We start from the raw sequence: 20874 nt of genomic DNA on the forward strand, positions 1-20874 counted from the left end.
CACGCCAGACGAGGGCGCAAACACGCAACAGCAAGCCCCACACTTGGCCAAGGAATGAAGGGACAACAGAGTATGTTAAAAGGTAAATTTGAAAAATTACAGCTGCCTCAACAAAGCCTAGACTCATACATTTTCAACCCTATCCCACCGCGCGTCCTCTTCCCCTCACTGGTACTCACACAGCACTCTGTCCAGTAAATATGGAGGAAGGGAAACGTGAGCAGAGCTTTGTTTCCTTCTTTGGGCAGCAGCTCCTCTTTGAATTGAACAAAGTTAGACTCTAGGTGAATCATCTTCGGAGCCCGGCCATAGGACCTGTAAACAATTGTTTGAAGTCACTGAGAAAACAACTAAACAGCATTCATCAGAAGAGGGGAAACAGAACAACAAACAATGTAATCATAGCCATGAGTTCAGAGCACATATATTAACCGCAAATCATAACTGTACTATTCTGCTCAAAAACATTCTATGAATTATTTTAAACACAGTTTGCATGTACAGGTCAAAGTTCCATTTCCACAAAATCTTTCATTTTCCTCAAGGATAAAGGCACAGTAATACATTCTTCCAAGTATTGCATTTAACCAGGGCCACTACAGACTCAACAGCCAGTTTCAGTGTAACGGAATCTATAATTATGTCACCATAAAAGAAGAAAAGTGTGTCCCAAATGTCCAAAGTGCAGTTTTAACTTACGAAAGCTTTAGGGTTGCATTCGTATTTTTGGAACAACTTGTATTTTATCCAAGAAACAAAGTTATTTGGTGAAAAGATAAGAGATTCTTGTTTGCAGAGCAAAAATAAAATAGCAGTACAAACCTCTATTTTATTCTCAACCCAAGAAGAAGGAACCCATCAAGAAATCCCACACGCCCCCTGCATCTCATCCAAGGCTCTCGGTGACGGCCCAACAATGCTTCTAACAGTGAACCACACCGCATGGATCTCTGTGCCATGCCTGTACTTCTCGCTTCTAGCAGCTGCATCTCTTCTGAATGTTACAGCTGAATTTCGTTTTTCATCCAATCTAAGGATGCTATGTTTAATAACTTAAAACCAACCATCATTAATGTGACTATGCTGATGCTCAAGTATGTGCATTTTCTATTTGCCGGCTCTATTTTTCCCTGTCCTTTGGGAGATTAATCAAGTTTTCTTTTTCCATCTTTTCTCTCTGCTGCTTTGAAAGTCTTATCATCTATTTCTATTCTACCTTTGGTTACATTTTAATTCTTAGTATGTAACTTAAGGTTTTACTACAAAGACTAAAGTTAAAGTCTATCTCCCCTTCTCTCTGTTTTTCTTCACACACATCTGAAATTTTAGATTTTTAATTTTTTTAAAAAGTGACACCTTAACTTCAGTAAAACATGTCATGTTGCTGGCAGACGCTGCTATCACCCTGGATCCCTGGGTTCACTTGCCTTCATATTGGGATGCATTCTTTAATCACTCAGAGGGTGGCAAGGCTTCTGATCTTATAGACGTCTGAAAATATTTTTATTCACTTCAGTGCACCTATCTCCATAGCATGACAAGCAATAAACACGTTATCTGAATGGGACTCTGGGGTAGACACGAATGGTTTTCTGCACACAGAAGTGGTGGAGCAGAACTCCTGGCCATCCTGGGCCCCACACGGCCACCTGGAGGCCTAGAGGAAAAACCGCTCAGCACCTGTGGCTCACGCAAGGCCCTCAGGGTGGGAAGCTGTGACACGGTCTTCCATCTTGACGACACTGTGAATGATAAAGAATTCTAGGGTCTGGGGTACTTTCCCTCAGGACTGTGGGGAGGCTGCTCGTAAACGTTTTTTTTTTTTTGAGACGGAGTCTCGCTCAGTCGCCCAGGCTGGAGTGCAGTGGCGCAATCTCGGCTCACTGCAAGCTCCGCGTCCCGGGTTCCCACCATTCTCCTGCCTCAAATTCCCGAGTAGCTGGGACTACAGGCACCCACTGTCGTAAATGTATTTTATGTTGCATTGTAAGTGGTTCTGTTAGAAACTGCATACTTGGTTCTTCTTCCGTTTCTCTCTGATGCCCTGGCATGATTTTCTGTTTGCTTTGTTTTCTTCATTCTGCTTGACATTCACTAGGCTCCTGCAGTATCCCGACTCCCTTCTGGGAGAATCTTGACAGCCCTTCTTCAAATGTCAGCTGTCCTCTGTTCCCTCCACTTTCCTTCTGAAAAGCCACTCAGGTGGATCCTGGAGCTCCTGGATTTATCCTCTGGAGCCAGCTTTTTCTCCGTGCTCTCCTGCTCCTGCTTTTAGCAATGGTATCCGGAGTCTCTAAGCTCGGTTCTTGCAGCACACTGATTTGATTTTCAGCTACACAGCTGTTCAGTGCATCTGGGAAACTCTGTTTCAATTGTTTTCATTTCCTAGATCCAATCAATTAATTTCAAATTTCTAGTTTTTATCAAAGTAATTATTTTATTTTGTTTTATTTTATTTTTTGAGCCAGAGTTTCGCTCTTGTCACCCAGGCTGGAGTGCAATGGCGCGATCTCGGCTCACTGCAATCTCCTCATCCCACGATCAAGCAATTCTCCTGCCTCAGCCTCCGGGTAGTTGGGATTACAGATGTGTGCCACCATGCCCGGCTAATTTTGTATTTTTAGAAGAGACAGGGTTTCACCATGTTGGCCAGGCTGGTCTCAAACTCCTAACCTCAGATGATCTAACCGCCTTGGCCTCCCAAAGTGCTGGGATTACAGGTATAAGCCACTGTGCTGGGCTGAGATAAGTACTTCAATACGAAGAGTACTGAAAAGCTTTTCTCTCTCTCCCTCTCTTCCCCCTCACCGCCCACCAATACACACACATCCATGTCTTGGTCTGTTTCCCGCTGCTATAATAGAATATCACAGGCTGGGTAAATTATAAGCAACAGAAGGTTATTGCGCTCACAGTTCTGGAGGCTGCGAAGTCCAAGATCAAGGTGCCAATATCTGGTGAGGGCCTTCTTGCTATGTCAAAACATGGCAGAGGGTATCACATGGTGACAGGGCCAGAGCCAGAGAGCCAAAGAGAGCTCACTTTGATAACAAAGCCACCCACATGATAAGGAGCCACTCCCGTGACAGCAACATTAATCCACTCACGAGGGCAGAAATTAAGTTTCCATGGCAAGAATCTTTGGGGGACACATTCAAACTATAGCAAGTACCTACCCCATCCTTCTCAACCTGCCCTCCTGCATGAGTTTCAGGGCTGCTGTCACAAACTACCACAAACCTGGAGGCTTAGCTTACTCTTGCATATTTCATGAGGCCCGAAAGTTGAAATCAAGGTGTAGGTGAGCTTAGTTCCTTCTGGCTGCAGTGGGAGGTTGCTTGCCTTTCTCCCAGCTTCTGGAGGCTGCTGGCATCCTCAGCATTCTTTGGCTCATGGCCTCATCACTCTAATCTCTACCTCCATCTTCACAAGGTCTTCTCCCCCTGTGTCTTCTCTTCTGCCTCTTATAAGGACACTTGTCATTGGATTGAGGGTCTACCCTAATTGAAAATGATCTCACATTGAGGTCCTTATCTTAACTATATCTGCGAAGACCCTTATTCCAATAAAGCCACATCCTGAGGTTTCAGGTGGACGTATCTTCCCTAAGGTAACACATTTCTTTCCTAAATTTCAAGGTCGTTTCTGAAAAATGTAGTCTTTTCCCTGGGCCGTACAATTTTCCTGAGATAAGTTCTCCATTCTCTTGCCCAGGAAGCATGGATCTGGCTGCAGGGTTCCCAGAGCAGAGCTGTGCCCTGTTCAGAACCTAAGCCAGCTGGTTTTACAACGGCCCTTCTCCCTTGCCTTCTGCAGTGCCTCAGATCCAACGGTCTGGAGCTCTTCTGTTCACAGAAAGACTTTCCTGGTTCCTAAGGGGTGGAGGGGTGGGTAATGACAGCAATCACTTCACTACAGACAGGAGTGGGGACCCTGAGTCTAACTGCCCCTGTCCACACCTCTGCCAACTCCCATCCCCAGCCCTGCTTTCACCCAGGCCTTTCAAGATCTGGCACTTTGTCCCTTGTCAGAAATTCCCCTCCTCTCACGGAGCCACAAGACACAAACTTCCTCAGCTTTCTCTCCCAATTCCTCCACCTGTTTCTCTTTCTCCCAAAAACATAGCCACATCCCCCTGTCTCCACTGCCTCCTCCTTTCTCTGTCTTTATGCACGTCCGCCTTTTTAAGTTCTTTATGTAGGGTTATTTGTTTAGCTTTTGTTTGGTCAATTTTTTTCAGTCCATTTATTTGTTTAGTATTTACATAGTCCATTTAGTGGAGCTTCAGAAAGCGGAAGCGATGAATACAAATATTAAATCTACACAGTTTCTTTTTATTTGTTTATTTTTGAGCCAGAGTCTTGCTCTGTCACCCAGGCTGGAGTGCAGTGGTGCAATCTTAGCTCACTGTAGTCTCCAGCTCCTGGGCTCAAGTGATCCTCTCACCTCAGCCTTCCAAGTGGCTAGGACTACAGGCGTGCACCACCACGTGCAGCTAATCTTGTTTCTCCTTTATAGAGACAAGGTTTCACTATGTTGCTCAGGCTGGTCTTGAACTCCTGGGCTCAAGCGATCCTCCCACCTGATCCTCCTAAAGTGTTTGGATGACAGGCGTGAGCCACCACTGGGCCTACATAATTTCTCTATTTAACTTTTCTCTCAAAATTATCTTGTTTCATGGACACACTTTTTTTTCCCTTTATCTATCAGAATGCCCTTACAGATTACTTACAGATTACTCCATTTGCTAAACTGTTTTCTCTCTTTCACAGCACTGGGCCTCCTCACATGTTAAGCAGTTTTTCTTTTACACTCTGTACACTCTTTCTATTAAATATTAGCAACTAAATGCATATCTTGTGAGACACTATAATCAGCACAGAAATTAGACTGTATTCACCTGGTAAGTCATCTCCAGAAAGCCACCTTAATCCCTCATGTTACTAAGGCACAAACTGGTGGTCAGAAAGGAATAATGCTGTGAGAATCCGAATTACATAAACACAAATAACAGGAAATTCTGTATACCCTGGTTAAAATTAGATTACCTATGTTACAAGATAAAATCCAACCATTTTTTACAAATAACATCTGGTCTTACCAGAAATAAGTTTTCCAAAAAGAGGATTCCCAGCCCATGATTTCCTATGAGTATGTCACCAGACGACTAACTATAAACATGCAACAGAGCCTGTGATGGCTGATCTAACCTCGCTCCTAAGTTTTAAACACCATCTTTCTGTTTACCTTCTTGTCCTTACGGAAAACGCACAGGAGCCAGGGTGGAGGGAGGGTCTTGTAAGATGGCTGATACAGCCCAGTTCTTCTTTTTTTTTTTTTTTTTGAGACAGAGTTTCGCTCTATCACCCAGGCTGGAGTGCAGTGGCACAATCTCAGCTCACTGCAAGCTCCGCCTCCTGGGTTCCCGCCATTCTCCTGCCTCAGCCTCCCGAGTAGCTGGGACTACAGCCACCTGCCACCACGCCTGGCTAATTTTTTGTATTTTTAGTAGAGACAGGGTTTTACCGTGTTAGCCAAGATGGTCTCGATCTCCTGACCCTGTGATCCCCCCACCTCGGCCTCCCAAAGTGCTGGGATTACAGGCATGAGCCACCGTGCCCGGCCTCTTCTGCTTTAAAGTCGAGTCTGAGTGAGGACATGTCGCCTTTGCAAAATGCCTGTGCCTTTAAGACGTTCTGGTTAACCACGAAGAATCACAGATCATTCCTATAAAAGTGAGTCTTTAACTCAAATTAATTGTCTTGTTTCTACTTGCCAATGTCTCGTTAAGAAAACCATTGTAGTCTGGGCACAGTGGCTCACGCCTATAATCCCAGCACCTTGGCAGGCTGAGGAGGGCGGGTCAGTTGAGGTCTGGAGTTCGACACCACTCCGGCCAACATGGCAAAACCTGTCTCTACTAAAAATACAAAAACTAGCCAGGTACGGTAGCGCACACCTGTAATCCTAGCTACTCGGGAGGCTGAGGCAAGAGAATTGCTTGAGCCCGGGAGGTGGAGGTTGCAGTGAGCCAAGATCGCGCTACTGCACTCCAGCCTGGGCCTGTCGACAGAATAAGACTCTGTCTCAAAAAAAAAAAAAAAAAAAAAAGAAAACCATCGCTTTCCATAAAGAATAAGACCCATAGATTATATGAGGTCACTGTTTCTTTAGAACTGAGGCTTTTAACTTGTGCTACTTCACTTGTTCACATAAATGTTTAAACAACATACACTTATTTAAAAACATGTACTTCATTTTAAACAATGAAGAGAGGGATACAGTCAAAAAATACACAACATACCTTCTCCATTCCATCGGTTCTCTTGGAAGCTGCTGAGAGAGCGTTGGATAAACAGAGGTAAATAAATTCTGATCTCCAGCACCTATGAAGGGAAGAAAAAAATTCAGTTACCATATTTTTAGGTGAATACATGCAAAATGGGCTCTAGAGCTTAATAAATTGGTGTTTTTAGGTAATTTTATGTTTAATAAACCAATATCGCAAGACTCTTCTGTACCTGTGCCTCTACATAACGAGTCTCAGGGAAACCCAGCACGGGACAGATGTGATGAAGCTGAACCCTCATGACACCTCCATGGGGTGGGTGTGATTTTCCCCATGAGGAAAATGGGGATCAGAGAAGGTGACGAACTTGCCCCAAGGACACAAAGCTAAGGAGAGAGGGAGCCGGCTCCACCTCACCCAGTTTTGCTGTGTTCTACAGCCCCCACTTTCTCCCAGACAGCCAAAATCCATGGAGAAAAAGAAACCAAAACTTCACCAAAATCAACTCGCTGTTCAACCAAATGCCAGGAGAAGCTAAAATTTATAGGTGGCTCCCCATGTGCGAGTATTACACAAGGCACTTGCCAGCCACCCTCTCATTCTGTCCTCCCCATAACTCCTCGGAGGAAAGGCACAAACATGACCCACATTCATGGACGAGGAAAGTCAGCTTTGAGGGTCAACGTGTTCAGAGCACAGAGCTGACAGTGGCAGACGCGAGTCAGGAATCTGGCTGCGGCCGACTTTACACTGCACGCTCAGTGTTAATTCAGCTCTTTTATCTTCGCTTTAATGTAAATGAAAAATCCATTTTGTTCTCATAAAATGATGAGACAACTGAATTACACTTAAGCGAAAAAAGAACCTTTTAATACAGATGACTAAAATTCTTATACTCAGAGGATCCTCTTTACTTCAGCAAACTATTTTCCAAATTGCTTTTATATTGATCTTTAAGAAATCATTGGGAATTGATGTGTGCCATTAACACATCTGCTTATTTTGCTATCAAAAGCCTAAAAATAAAAAACCTCCTGAAACTCATATAATAATGTCAAGTCACTAAGGAAGGGTAATGACATTTCTGAGCAGATGGCACGGTGAGTGGGCAGGGTGCTGGGAACCTCACTGCCCGGTCCCCATCTCAGTTTCATCACTGACCAGCTGACTACACCTGGGGAGACGATTTAACCTTCCTGTGCCGCGGGGACATGGGCAATGGGAAAATGGGAAGAGCTCGGCCAGAGGAGCTCTGCTGAGGATTAAATGAGACCACGCGTCAGTCACCTCAAACAAGGCACGGCACACAGTGGTTAAAAAGGGACTACTACTACATTTTGATAACACAAAAACAATGTTCGTTTGAAGTTATCACTTTTCATCTTGTTCATTTATTTGGTAGTCATCTCGGAAATCAATAAAAGAGGCCGGGCGCGATGGCTCACACCTGTAATCCCAGCATTTTGCGAGGCCGGGGCAGGCAGATCAACTGAGGTCGGGAGTTTGAGACCAGCGTGACCAACATGGAGAAACCTTGTCTCCACTAAAAAAATACAAAATTAGCCAGGCGTGGTGGCACATGCCTGTAATCCCAGCTACTTGGGAGGCTGAGGCAGGAGAATCACTTGAACCAGGAGGCAGAGGTTGCGGTGGGCCAAGACTGCACCATTGCACTCCAGCCTGGGCAGCGAGAGCGAAACTCCATCTCAAAAATAAATAAATAAATAAAAGAAATCAATAAAAGAAGAAAATCTTTAGCCTCTGGTTTCTTAACTTTACCAATTTCTGTTGTCTTGTTAAACAGTTCCAAGATTAGTATATAAAAATCATTACTCTTTGCTAAGTGGAAAGTAAGCCAACTAAATGGAAGCTTTCTTCTCTTCCACTTGGTCTTCTATATAAAACTACACACACACACAATCACTCTCTCCTCTCTCACACTCTGTCCTTGCAATACAGTAACTTCACATAATTATACAAACAACATCCACACAGAGTAAAAGAGGAACTGCCTCCAACACCTGCTCCAAGCTCTTCTCCCGGGGAACCTGCGGTACAGTAAGACTCGTCTAAATGGAGACTGCCAAGTAGCAATGTCTCTCGCATTCCGTCACGGACTAACTCTCTAACCTGTGTTCACCTGGAAGATGACCGGTCAATCAGCACATCCAACAGTGGCAAAAGTGTCACCTGACGTAAGTAGGGATCTGACCTGTGACCATCTGACCTCAGTACCTGTTATGGGCTGAACTGTGTCCCACAAAAATCTACCTGTTGAAGTCCTAAAATCCAGTACCTTAGAATATAACCATGTGAGGATAAGGTCTTCAAAGTTGGTAAGGGAGTTCAGTTAAATGAGGTCTCAGGATGGGCCCTAATCCAACTGACTGGTGTCTTTATAAGAGAAGATTTGGTCACAGACAGGAGGAATGCAGGAAGGCCCCATAAGGACACAGAGGCCCACGCTGTGGATGCCTGGACCTGGTCTCCTGAGCTGTGACGCAATGCATTTCTGCTAAGCCACCCAGACTGTGTGACTCTGCGGCAGCAGCCCGAGCACACTAAGACGGTACCCCTGATGCAGATGTGAAGGCCAAATTCTAACCCACTGAAGCGCTGCATTAAGAATGTGAAGAAAAATCACAATTTCATCAGCATATACAACCATTATTTTAACACACTCTTAAATCTTCACATCAAGTCTTATGAAATTAGAGATGCCTTTGAAAATGAGGTATAGAGAACCAGCACATGAAAGATGGTGAAGAGAGGCTGGGCGTGGTGGCTCATGCCTGTAATCCCAGCACATTGGGAGGCCGAGGTGGGTGGATCACGAGGTCAAGAGATCGAGATCATCCTGGACAACACGGTGAAACCCTGTCTCTACCAAAAATACAAAAATTAGCTGGGCAAGGTTGTGCGGGCCTGTAGTCCCAGCTACTGGAGAGGCAGAGGCCGGGGAATCGCTTGAACCCGGGAGGCGGAGGTTGCAGTGAGCCAAAATCGCACCACTGCACTCCAGCCTGTAGACACAGCAAGACTCTGTCTCAAAAAACAAACAAACAAACAAACAAACAAACAAAGATGGTGAACAGCTTAAGTGTAAGAGCCCAAAAGAATTCAATTGTGGCTCACACGGTAGGTAATTAAATTAACAACACAGACTTTGTAGTTTCCTGAACTAATCCAACCATTAAGCAGAAAAGTCACTACAGCTCTGAGGGCTGAACTGCAAGGCAGAGCACCTTCCAGGCTGATTTTTCATTTTAATCCCACGGGCAACAGAGGCATGAGCAAAACCCAGTAAGAACTCAGCTGTTAATAAGGTAGTTCCTAAGAGCCAAAACGGGGCTTGAGATTGATGTGGCCATGTTCAGAAAACTCTGTTCACAAAGTCACCAAGTTTACTGTTCTGACTCAAGAGGCTATTTATTAAGAGTCAACTCAGGCCGTTTACTCCAATAACTAAGGTCTCCTTTTTTTGGTGACAGAGGAGACCTACCAAAATAATTTATAAGAGCAATTCAAAACACAATTTCATTACATACACCCCTCTCCCTGTGTGCCTCCACATCCACCATCGGCTCTCATGCCAACTGGGGAGACAGGGAGAGAAGAGGATGCAGCAGGTCAGGGAGCTGGGGCGCCATGGATCCCCAGAGCCCATGGGAACACAGCATCACCCTGGATGAAGAGCAGGCACTGGAGCCCCCAAATGGGAAGAGACATGTAGAGGGAATGGCAAGCAGCAGCCACCCAGGGGGACATGGGCACTCTTTTTAGGGTGCTGCCTGTGCCCGCTGCATGGGCCCCCAGGCTCAGAGAATCCCCAGGAAAGGGGGAGCAGGGCTCTGGGGTCCGATTACATGGACCAGTCAGTTTTCTGATTATTTATGCAGTTGCAATTGGATTTTCTGTTACATGCAATCAGATTACTAACATAGGCTTGGCTATTTCCTGAATTATTACCGTATTCCCTGAGATTTTTACAAGCACGTATTCACGCATTACTTGTGTAATTTAAAACCTTTTATGTTCACAGCAAATAAGAATTAAACACAGTGGGGGAAAGAATTCAAAAAGATGACTTCAGGCCAGGCGTGGTGGCTCACGCCTGTAATCCCAGCACTTTGGGAGGCCAATGAGGGCGGATCACGAGGTCAGGAGATCGAGACCATCCTGGCTAACACGGTGAAACCCCGTCTCTACTAAAAGTACAAAAAAATTAGCCAGGCGTGGTGGCGGGCGCCCGTGGTCCCAGCTACTCAGGAGGCTGAGGCAGGAGAATGGCGTGAACCTGGGAGGCAGAGCTTGCAGTGAGCCGAGATCACACCACTGCACTCCAGCCTGGGCAACAGAACGAGACTTTGTCTCAAAAAAAAAAAAAAAAGACGACTTCAGTGATTTAGTGTAACAGGTAGCGTTTCAATAAATTCAATGTCTTAGTCTCTTCAGGCTGCCATAACAACATACAATAAACTAGGATGGCTTATAAACAGTAGAAATTTATTCATCATTTCTGGAGGCTGTAAGTCTGAGCTCAAGGCTTCAGCACATTGAGTACCTTGCTGTGCCTTCACGTGGGGGATCTCTGGGGCCCTTTTTTTTCACAAGGGCACTAATCCCTTTTGTGGGGACTCCACTCACATGACCTAACCACCTCCCAAAGGCCCCACTTCCTAATACCATCACATTAGGGTCCCAGAAAAATTGCTAGGTAACAGAGTCAAGAGAAGGGCCGCCTGTTCACTGTCCCTCCAGACAGCACGGTGGGCATGGTATGCCCCAGCCACCTCACGTGTACTCACTCTCTGAACCTTCATGTGGAAACCAAGGCATCAAGAACTGCCCTAACTGGCTCAGCATCAAGCAAATGAACACCAAGGCTGGGATTCGAACCCAGGGAGCTTAGCTTGGGACTCAATACTGCCCTGTGCTCCTTCCTAACTTCTTAATTCTAACCAGTTTACTACTTATTCTGCAGCAGTTGTTTTAACAATGGTTGGCTGAAAATACGGGTTCCAAAAGGCCTTCTGCAGACAGAGTGAACATTTCTGTCATCTGTTTTTTACTGAACCAATTCTTGAACGTGCAAAGCCTATACAAAAGTATAAAAGGATCCCGAAGTTGCAACCAAGAGAGAGTGGCAAAGAAAAACAATGTTCAATCAGTTTGTGGCTTTCCTAAATACCTGACAGGATATATTTTCAAAGCTAATACTTTTATTTGGAGATTTATGTTGGGAAAAAAAAATTGACATAAAGAGTCTGAATATTTGCTGATACTCTGATACAGGACAACTTTTCTTCAAATTCCTTAGTATAATCTTGGTAAAAGGAACAGTAGGTTTTCTAATAAAATACATCTCACTTTATCTTAAATTGTTGGAGACATTTAGAGTGTTCCAACCTGTTAACAAGACACTGTCCTCAGCCATCTAAGAGGCTGTCTTATTTTAAAAGGCTGGCTTTATTCTGTAGGGCTTCGTAGGTCTCAGAGCACTAATGAGTGGGAAAGACAGAGAAATGGATTTAACTCAACCCAAGAAGCGCTATGGCCTAAGAGAGAAGAACCTGAGGGTGGAGGTGGGTGAACAATGACAGAAAGCGTCCCACAGCTAGGGGCCTCAACCAGGGGCTGGGTCATCTCCCAGTTGCGACTAAAAGCAGTGGAGTGGCTGGACTACGACAAGAGATGAACTCATTTTAAGGCCCTTCCAAGCAAGTTTCTACGTTTCTATTTTTTAACAAAAAAGTCAAAGGAAATGTATAATTTATCTAAGATTTGCTTTACAGAAAATTTTGCAGAAATAATGATTCTTTAAGCCTATTAACAAAAGAAAGCTGCAATCCACTATTATGCAGTCCATTTTTGAACACAACGGATCAGAGAGGGCACTATCTTCAAGCCTAAGAATGCATGTGCTTGTCCATAGACCATACACTAATTTCTCCTCAATGGCTTTCGGTAAAACGGGCTTTCAAATGGACGATAAAAATATCCAAGGTTACAAACTGGGAAGTCATCTCAGCCTGTTCAATAATGCATAAAGTAGATTTGCTATAATTCGTGTATAATGTCAAGGCAGTAATGAAAATTAATGCTTCAGATTGGGAGCTCTTTCATGGCGAAAACTAACATCAAATTCATAATCATAGGTATGGAAGCCTCCCCAGTGCTCCTCCCAAAGTATCTGTCTGTGAAAGGCCTTCGCAGTCCGGGGTGGGGGCAGGGAGTGAAGGTCAACGAGAAAGCAGAAAAAAGGATCCAGATGTTATCCAGATTCTCTAAGTAGAAAGCAAGGTTGAGTTACCCCCTAAGATGACTAGGCCACTGACTCCACATTTCTAGCATAGACACGGTCCTCCCTTCATTAGAAGACACATATTTGAGAAGTAGAGCAAATGAACCCTCCCACAATTCTGCACCTCCAAGTTTAAAGGCCAAGTTTAAAGAAGTACTCAGTACACCCCGTCATTTCATCGCTGGCTTAACGTTACACCCATTTGGCCTGGCTCTCCTCCGGGTCCTTCCTGTGGTCTCTACCTTCCCTCTGACACACACACACACACACACACACACACACACACACACACACACACACACCCTGCCCTCTGCTGCTCTCTCCCAGCACCCAGTCATATGAAAATACTACCCACTGTAGGTGGGATCAAAAGAAAACCCATACATTAGTGTTCATCAAGTTTCCTACCGTGGAAATTTGCAGAAAAGGAACTACTACACACACAGACTAGTCAAAAGACAGAAAATCCCAAAGTCTTTTTAACTTAAAAGACAAGAACACACAGGCCAAGAATGTTAAGTTGAATGAACTCTTCTAATCAAGGAAACAAGTTGCTTTCTCTGGCCCTTGGAGAGCAAACTTAAAGTTCAAGAGTTTAAAAACAAAAAGATTGGATAAATGCACATGAATATAAGAATACTGAGGAATCAGCCTTTAACAGTGTGTACTTTTCTAAAATAAACACAGCGTTCCTGTAGCAGTTTGAACCACAGAACTGTACTTACAAGTCAGAAAGAAACACTCCTGTTCCTGGCACCCCAATGCCTTAAGGCTTCAGACAGAAGGGCTCCCAAATTGGTCTTCCCCCGGACCTCCCCTTCCCCACAGCTTTTGTTCAAGGGCTGGCTTCTCCGTGAGGCTACAAGCAGCTTCCCAATGGTGCAAGCATTCAGGAGGGAACTGAGGCAGCATCAGCACAGTGACATAACCATCGACCTCAGCCCAGCAACCCGCCCTGCAGGGCTCCGTCCCAGCAGGCCCATCGGAAAGGCCACAGACAGGCTACCTGTGCACAACGACTGGAAACAGCAAAAGACAAAACAACTCAAATTCCACCAAGAGGCGACTGGCGGAGTAAACCACAGAACATCTACACCATGGACTCTACACGGCCAGAAGGAATGAGAACGATCTCAACACACTCCCAGCGTGAGTGGAGTCCGGGGGAAAGTGACGTGGGACAGTGTGCGCAGCTGTCAATGTCTAAGCTAAGAAAGGGAAATACAAATATGTTTTTCATGTGGAAGGAAAACCATGAAAACTGTGATGGAGTACTTAGGAAGGGAGGAGTTAGCATGGAGAGGACAGAATGTACACAAGACTTCTTTAAACAGATCTCATTTTGTAGATTTAATTTTGGAAGTAAATATTTTATATAATTATAAAGCAATTAGATTTTTTAAAGGTTTTCACTCAAAATAATCAGGAAAAATAAAACAAGTGAACTTAAATGTATACATATACATTTAGTGGTATAATCTCAGAGAGGAGCTATGACAAGTAACTTTACAACTACAGTAATTTGACAGTTCATTCCTTGTGGGATACGTCCAGATGCCAATAAGAACCGTCAAAAACACTCCTAGCCCTAGTCCATCACTAGTCCTGTTGTTGATGGTGGAGTTAATAGTGTTACTCAAGAGACTGTGTAGTGAGGGATAAAGCAACTGAAGGCAACTGAGCAATCACGTGATGCTCTATTCAGGGGCCCCTGGCCCTGCAGCATCAGCACCACCCACGCATTTGTTAGAAATGCTCATTCTCAGGCCCCACCCAGGCACTTGTTAGAAATGCTCATTCTCAGGCCCCACCCAGACCTGTTCATTCAGAAATGGGGAATGGACCCAGCCATCTGTGGGTCCACAAGCTCTCCAGGTGACTGAAACAGCATGAGCTAGGGAACCTCTAACTCTAGCCTCCTCAAGTACCCATGAGAATTAGGATTTTCAGTGGGGAAAACAGAAAACACAGAGGACGGAGCTGTTAATTAAAACCCTGCAGCCCTGAGTTTTCATCAAAAAGGTGAACTTACGATGTATTTTATCTTAAAAATACAAAAAACAAAGAACAATTCCTAGGCCAGTGCAGTGTGGCTCACACCTGTAATCCCAATGCTTTGGGAGGCCAAGGTGGGTGGATCACCTGAGGTCGGGAATTTGACACCAGCCTGGCCAACACAGTGAGATCTTGTCTCTACTAAAAATACAAAAATTAGCCAGATATGGTGGCATGCACCTGTAATCCCAGCTACTCACTACTCGGGAGGCTGAGGCACAAGAATCTCTTGAACCCGGGAGGCAGAGGTTGAAGTGAGCCGAGAACGTGCCATTGCACTACAGCATGGGCAACAGAGTAAGAGCCTGTCTCAAAACAAAAACAAAAAACAAACAAACAAAAATTCCTACAGCTATTCCTAGCTCTGTCCATTGAAAAGGCCTCACAGCAACTAGGAGCCCAAGCTTGCAGACTATGGTCTTGAAATACTATTTTTCACTAAAAGGAATCAGGACTCCCTGACGATTGCTAAGTGCAGATCAGGGCATTAAATGTTCAAAATGAGCCCGGAACATCTTGTCATGCTAGATAAGAAAGAATCTGACAAAGACACCTCCATCTTAGACCCCAACATGAAATGAGACTCTCCCTGGCCAAAGGGAGAACAACATGCTGGCCAACGAGGCAACAATGCAATGGACTGAAACACACCAAGTATGTTCGTTATGATTAAGTTCACAGCCACAATAAACGAACAACAAAAACACGCCAACTGATCACCTCTGAAGGATGCCAGTGAACCAACTCACTTTGAAAATGGTTACATAAAGGGAAAGAATCGAGTATATAATGCCTCTCTGTACCACTGGGTAACCAATGACTGTAAATGTATGCATGTACATGCATGCACATATGTGTACACACACGCATTTTTCACAGAAATAGTTCAGCTAATAAGTGAAAAAGAGCCGGGCGCGGTGGCTCAAGCCTGTAATCCCAGCACTTTGGGAGGCCGAGATGGGCGCCAGAGGTCAGGAGATCGAGACCATCCTGGCTAACATGGTGAAACCCCGTTTCTACTAAAAAATACAAAACACTAGCCGGGCGAGGTGGCGGGCGCCTGTAGTCCCAGCTACACGGGAGGCTGAGGCAAGAGAATGGCGTAAACCTGGGAGGCGGAGCTTGCAGTGAGCTGAGATCCGGCCACTGCACTCCAGCCTGGGCGACAGAGCGAGACTCCGTCTCAAAAAAAAAAAAAAAAACAAACAGAAATAAGTGAAAAAGAAATAGGGAAATGAGAATATCACCATTTTGCAACCTTTAGGGAATCAGTGATGTGAAAATAAATGGCTGCCAACTTCCAAAAGGAGAGGCAATTAGACACCACGTACCTGCTGGAAGAACAGCACCACCCATGAAACAGACCTGTCAACAAAAAATCCAGCCTGAAGCCGACCCAGCCTCCAGCTCCAACTACCAAAGTCTAGGCAGTGGGTCCTCTTCAGGACAAACGAGCCAGGTTCATCAAGTCATAAAGAAAAAACAAGAGACAGGACGAACATGAAGATTTTAGGAGACGTAAAGGATTTATCTAAAAACTACATTTGGATACTAATTCAAACAGTTTTAAAAACAGACATTTAAGACGCATTTGAAACTTAAACACTGAATATTTGGTATTAAGAAACATTTTAGGGCCGGGCATGGTGGCTCACACCCGTAATCCCAGCACTACGGGAGGCGAAGGTGGATCACCTGGTTCGAGACGAGCCTGACCAACATGGAGAAACCCCATCTCTACTAACCCCATCTTTGTAAAAAAATAAAAAATTAGCTGGGCATGGTGGCACATGCCTGTAATCCCAGCTACTCGGGAGGCTGAGGCAGGAGAATCGCTTGAACCTGGGAGGCGGATGCTGCGGTGAGCCGAGATCGCGCCACTGCACTCCAGCCTGGGCAACAAGAGTGAAACTCCATCTAAAAAAAAAAAAAAAAAAAAAAATAGCCAGGCGTGGTGGCGTGTGCCTGTAATCCCAGCTACTTGGGAAGCTGAGGCAGGAGAGTTGCTTGAACCCAAGAGGCGGAGGTTGCAGTGAGCCAAGATTGTGCCACTGCACTCCAGCCTGGGGAACAAGAGCGAAACTCCATCTCAAAAACAAAAACAAAAAAAAGAAAGAAACGTTTTAGGTGTAATTAAAAAATACCATGAAAGAGAAAAAAAAGAAATAAAAAAATTTTTAAAAACAAAAAAAAATGCCATAGACTGGGTGGCTCAGAAAACAGATTTTTTTTCTCTGAAAGACCCTATGAAAGAAAAAAAAAAAATTGCAATGTATTTTCTCATAGCTCAGTAGGCCAAGAAGCCCAAGATCAAGATGTCAGTAGATTCAGTTTCTGGTGAGGCCTGTGTCACAGACTGCAGACAGCCACTTCCTCGCTGTTATCCTCAGACGGTCTTTCCCTGTTTCAAGGGGGAGGTGTCCTCTCACTCTTCCTCATCTAATCCCATAATAAAGGGCCCACCCTCCTGAACCTCATCTAACGCTGGTACTTCTCAAAGGCCCAACTCCTATTCTTAGCACACTGGGAGTCAGGGCTTCGGTGTGTAGGAAGGGACACAAATGTTCAGTCCATAACATCCATTTGTGGATAAATTATATGTCTGAGACTTGCTTCAAAATAATATAAGACTGCGGAGAATGAGGGGTAGAGAGAAGCAAGACTGGGCAATTCACCTAACTGTTCAAGTTAGGTGAAAGGTTTGTAGGGTCTGTTCATAATATTCTGTCTACTTTTATACATATTGCAAACTTTTATAATAAAATATGTGAAATGTTATAGTTCTTCCATTTCCCTTATCCTTCTCTTTTTCTTTTTCCCATAGCACTTGTCACCTAACATAATTTGTCTATTGTCCATCTCTTCTTGCTAGAACGTAAACTCTCAAAGGGTTGGGATCTTTGCTCTCTGACATAACCCAAGCCCCTTCAGCAGTAACTGGCATGTAATAGGTGCTCTGTAAATGTTTGCTCACCGATGAAAACAGCCCAACTCCTCCATACTCCACGCTAGACAACCCAGGATCCCCAAAGGACAGAACAGACTACAGGAGAAGCAGAGACAGTGCTGGGTATCAAGTTCTCAGAATAGGAATTTAATTTTGGAATGAGTAAGACTATGCTAAAAATTTCTAGTGTATAGTTGACTTACTCAATTCTTAGAATGCTAAAGTAACATTTTTATTTAATTATATGGCAAAGGCTTTCTCAGAGGCATAATTTTAGGGACAAACCTCCCTGCTTCCATGTGAACAGATGGTGTCTGCCTTCCCTAAGTACTCGGTAAAGCAGGAGTCATCAGACATGCTAATACTGGTCTGAGCTGTGCTACTAAACAGTTACACTGATCATGGCCAGTCACAGCAAAACTAGCCCTCAGCAACTCAATTTCAAAATGACTTCTGTCGGCCCTTCTCATCAACCTGGATGTTTAGAGCTTGCTGACTGGTCTAGGTGAACTGACAGTGCCGACAAATGGCACTGTCATTTCAACCCACTGACAAATTTCAACCCTGAAATTATTTATTTTATTTATTTATTTATTTTTGAGACAGGGTCTCACTCTGTTGCCCAGACTGGAGTGAAGTGGCACAAACATTGCTCACCACACCCTCAAATTCCTGGGCTCAAGCGATCCTCTGGCCTATCTCCCAAGCAGCTAGGACTAGAGGTATGCACTGCCACACCCAGCTAACTCTGAAATGTATACAATGGCTTCAAACTGCTAACAGATCTCAGTTAAAAATAAGAAAAATGTCCAAACATACAATAGTCCCCCGTCACTGTTTAAAAAAAAAAAAATTTGCAAACAGGGGCCTAAAATAACATTCAGAAATGAAACACCAGGTAAAAACGTCCAAAAAGCCACATGAGAGAGAGAGAGTACAGAAGAGGCTGGACTTTTTCTAAGGGGTCACCCCACCTTGTATCCACATCTAGAACTCCAAAGCCCAAATGTCAAGATAACATTCCCTCGGTCAGGAGTACAGGAAGGACAAACCTCCACAGACAGACGCAGCTTCTAAAACCACAGACGCTTGGTGGATGCCGGCCACTGCGCGCTTGGTAGCTAACACAGACTGGTGCGGCAGGTGGCATGGCGCCCCACGACGTCCGAACCCTCAAAACCTGTGAATGTCATCTTATTCGGGAAAGGGGTCTTTATAGACTTAATTAAGTTCAGGAGCTCAAGATGTGATTATCCCAGATTATCCAGGCAGGCCCTATATATAGCTGGATTCTAGATATATTTCAAAGATAATGTCAGTTGTGAGAGAAAAAAGGAGTCACAAATGACTCCAAGGTTATCGATTTTTAATTTAAAAACAAATATTCTCTAAGGCCAAAATACTGTGACTATATTTGAAATTGATGTTAAGAGCAGGTAGAGGAAAGATTTGAGGAAGAAAGAAGGTGAGACACAGGAGAGGAAGCCACAGGGGGCTCTGAGGCAAACTCAACCACAGAGGCAGGCACTGAGGCGGGAATGTTTTGACTGTTTTAAGACCCTGCAGCAGTCCGGGCACAGTGGCTTCTGCCTGTAATCCCAGCACTTTGGGAGGCCAAGGAGGGCGGATCACTTGAGTCCAGGAGTTCAAGACCTGCCTGGGCAACACGGCGAAACCCCATCTCTACTAAAAATACAAACAATTAACTGGGAATGGTGGTGCACAAGCAGCTACTCAGGAGGTTGAGGCGGGAGAATCACCTCACCCCAGGAAGTCAAGGCTGTAGTGAGCCAAGATCATGCCACTGCACTCCAGCCTGGGTGACAGAGTGAGACCGTGTCTTAAAAAAAAAAAAAAAAGACCCTGCAGTCTTCTGCCATTGCTGGTCTGTAACTCTAGATCTAAAGCCACTGGATCCAGAGGTGGAGCATGGGGGTGGGAGGTTCAGTGCTTGGAGATCAGTGTGCGACCTTCTGAAACCACACACTTACACGCTAAAGCATGCGACTCCAGTGAAGACACTCTGTCAACTGGCAACACACTTTTCTATGACAAAAAATCCTCAAGTCAGTTACTTGTATTTCCACTAAGACAACCAGCTTTCAGCAGGGGTGAGCCACACAATCACACTGTCAGCTGGCAGGCCTCTGGCGGAAGCACACAGTAAAAACTCTCTAAGTAAAGACTGGCTCGTGGCCGGGCGCAGTGGCTCAAGCCTGTAATCCCAGCACTTTGGGAGGCCGAGACAGGCGGATCACAAGGTCAGGAGATCAAGACCATCCTGGCTAACACAATGAAACCCCGTCTCCACTAAAAATACAAAAAAAAAAATTAGCCGGGCGTGGTGGCGGCGCCTGTAGTCCCAGCTACTCGGGAGGCTGAGGCAGGAGAATGGCGGGAACCCGGGAGGCAGAGCTTGCAGTGAGCCGAGATTGCACCACTGCACTCCAGCCTGGGCAACAGAGCGAGAATCCGCCTCAAAAAAAAAAAAAAAAAAAAAAGACTGGCTCGTATGTTATGCCTGTCATACTTTTTTTTTTTTGAGATGGAGTCTCATTCCGTCGCCAGGCTGGAGTGCGGTGGCATGATCTCGGCTCACTGCAACCTCCACCTCCCAGGTTCAAGCGATTCTCCTGCCTCAACCTCCCAAGGACCTGGGACTATAGGCACCCGCCACCACACCCAGCTAATTTTTGTATTTTTAGTATAGACGGGGTTTCACCATGTTGGCCAGGATGATCTCAATCTCTTGACCTCGCAACGCAATCCGCCCACCTTGGCCTCCCAAAGTGCTGGGATTACAGGCGTGAGTCACTGCGCCCAGCCTTTTTTTTTTGAGACCAGATCTTGCTCTGTCACCCAGGTTGCAGTGTGAGGTACAATCACAGATCACTGCAGCCTCGACTTCCCAGGTCCAAGTGATCCTCCCACCTCAGCCTCCCAAGTAGTTGGAAGTACAGGCGCACACCACCACACCTGGTTAACTTTTTTATTTTTGTTTTTGTAGACATAGGAATCCCCTATGTTGCCTAAGCTGCATCATACTTATTTCAGAGATTCATCAGCACTTAAGAAAAAAAGAAAAAGAAAAATCAGACCTTTCCATTTCATTTGCATAAGCCAGAACTTACTAGAAACTCTTCAGAAACACATCTTGTAGAAAACTAGGTATGTGAGCTGAAAAGAAAGGAAGCTTTTCACTTCTAAAGTATCAGTTCAAATCCACCCTGGAGTTGGGCTAGTAACACTAACAGCACGGGCTACCAAACCGTGTATCTA

At 44.9% G+C, this 20874-nt stretch overlaps 1 protein-coding gene across 10 annotated transcripts in view; it reads right to left on the bottom strand.

Moving 5' to 3' along the window:
* Positions 1–20874, bottom strand: part of TRAPPC10 (trafficking protein particle complex subunit 10) — a 99111-nt gene that overhangs the window by 72672 nt on the left and 5565 nt on the right. For 8 of the 10 annotated variants that reach the window (XM_077995141.1, XM_077995137.1, XM_028845016.2 and 5 more), the window contains 2 exon segments: positions 6305–6386; positions 180–315 (listed from right to left, as the gene is read on the bottom strand). Coding sequence is in view for 5 of the 10 variants with exons in the window: in XM_028845016.2 (XP_028700849.1) it covers positions 180–315; positions 6305–6386 (218 nt within the window). In the remaining 5 variants the exon portion in view is untranslated. 10 annotated transcript variants of the gene reach the window in all.

The sequence above is a fragment of the Macaca mulatta genome, chromosome 3 (assembly GCF_049350105.2).
Source record: "Macaca mulatta isolate MMU2019108-1 chromosome 3, T2T-MMU8v2.0, whole genome shotgun sequence".
NCBI classification, from domain to species: domain Eukaryota; kingdom Metazoa; phylum Chordata; class Mammalia; order Primates; family Cercopithecidae; genus Macaca; species Macaca mulatta.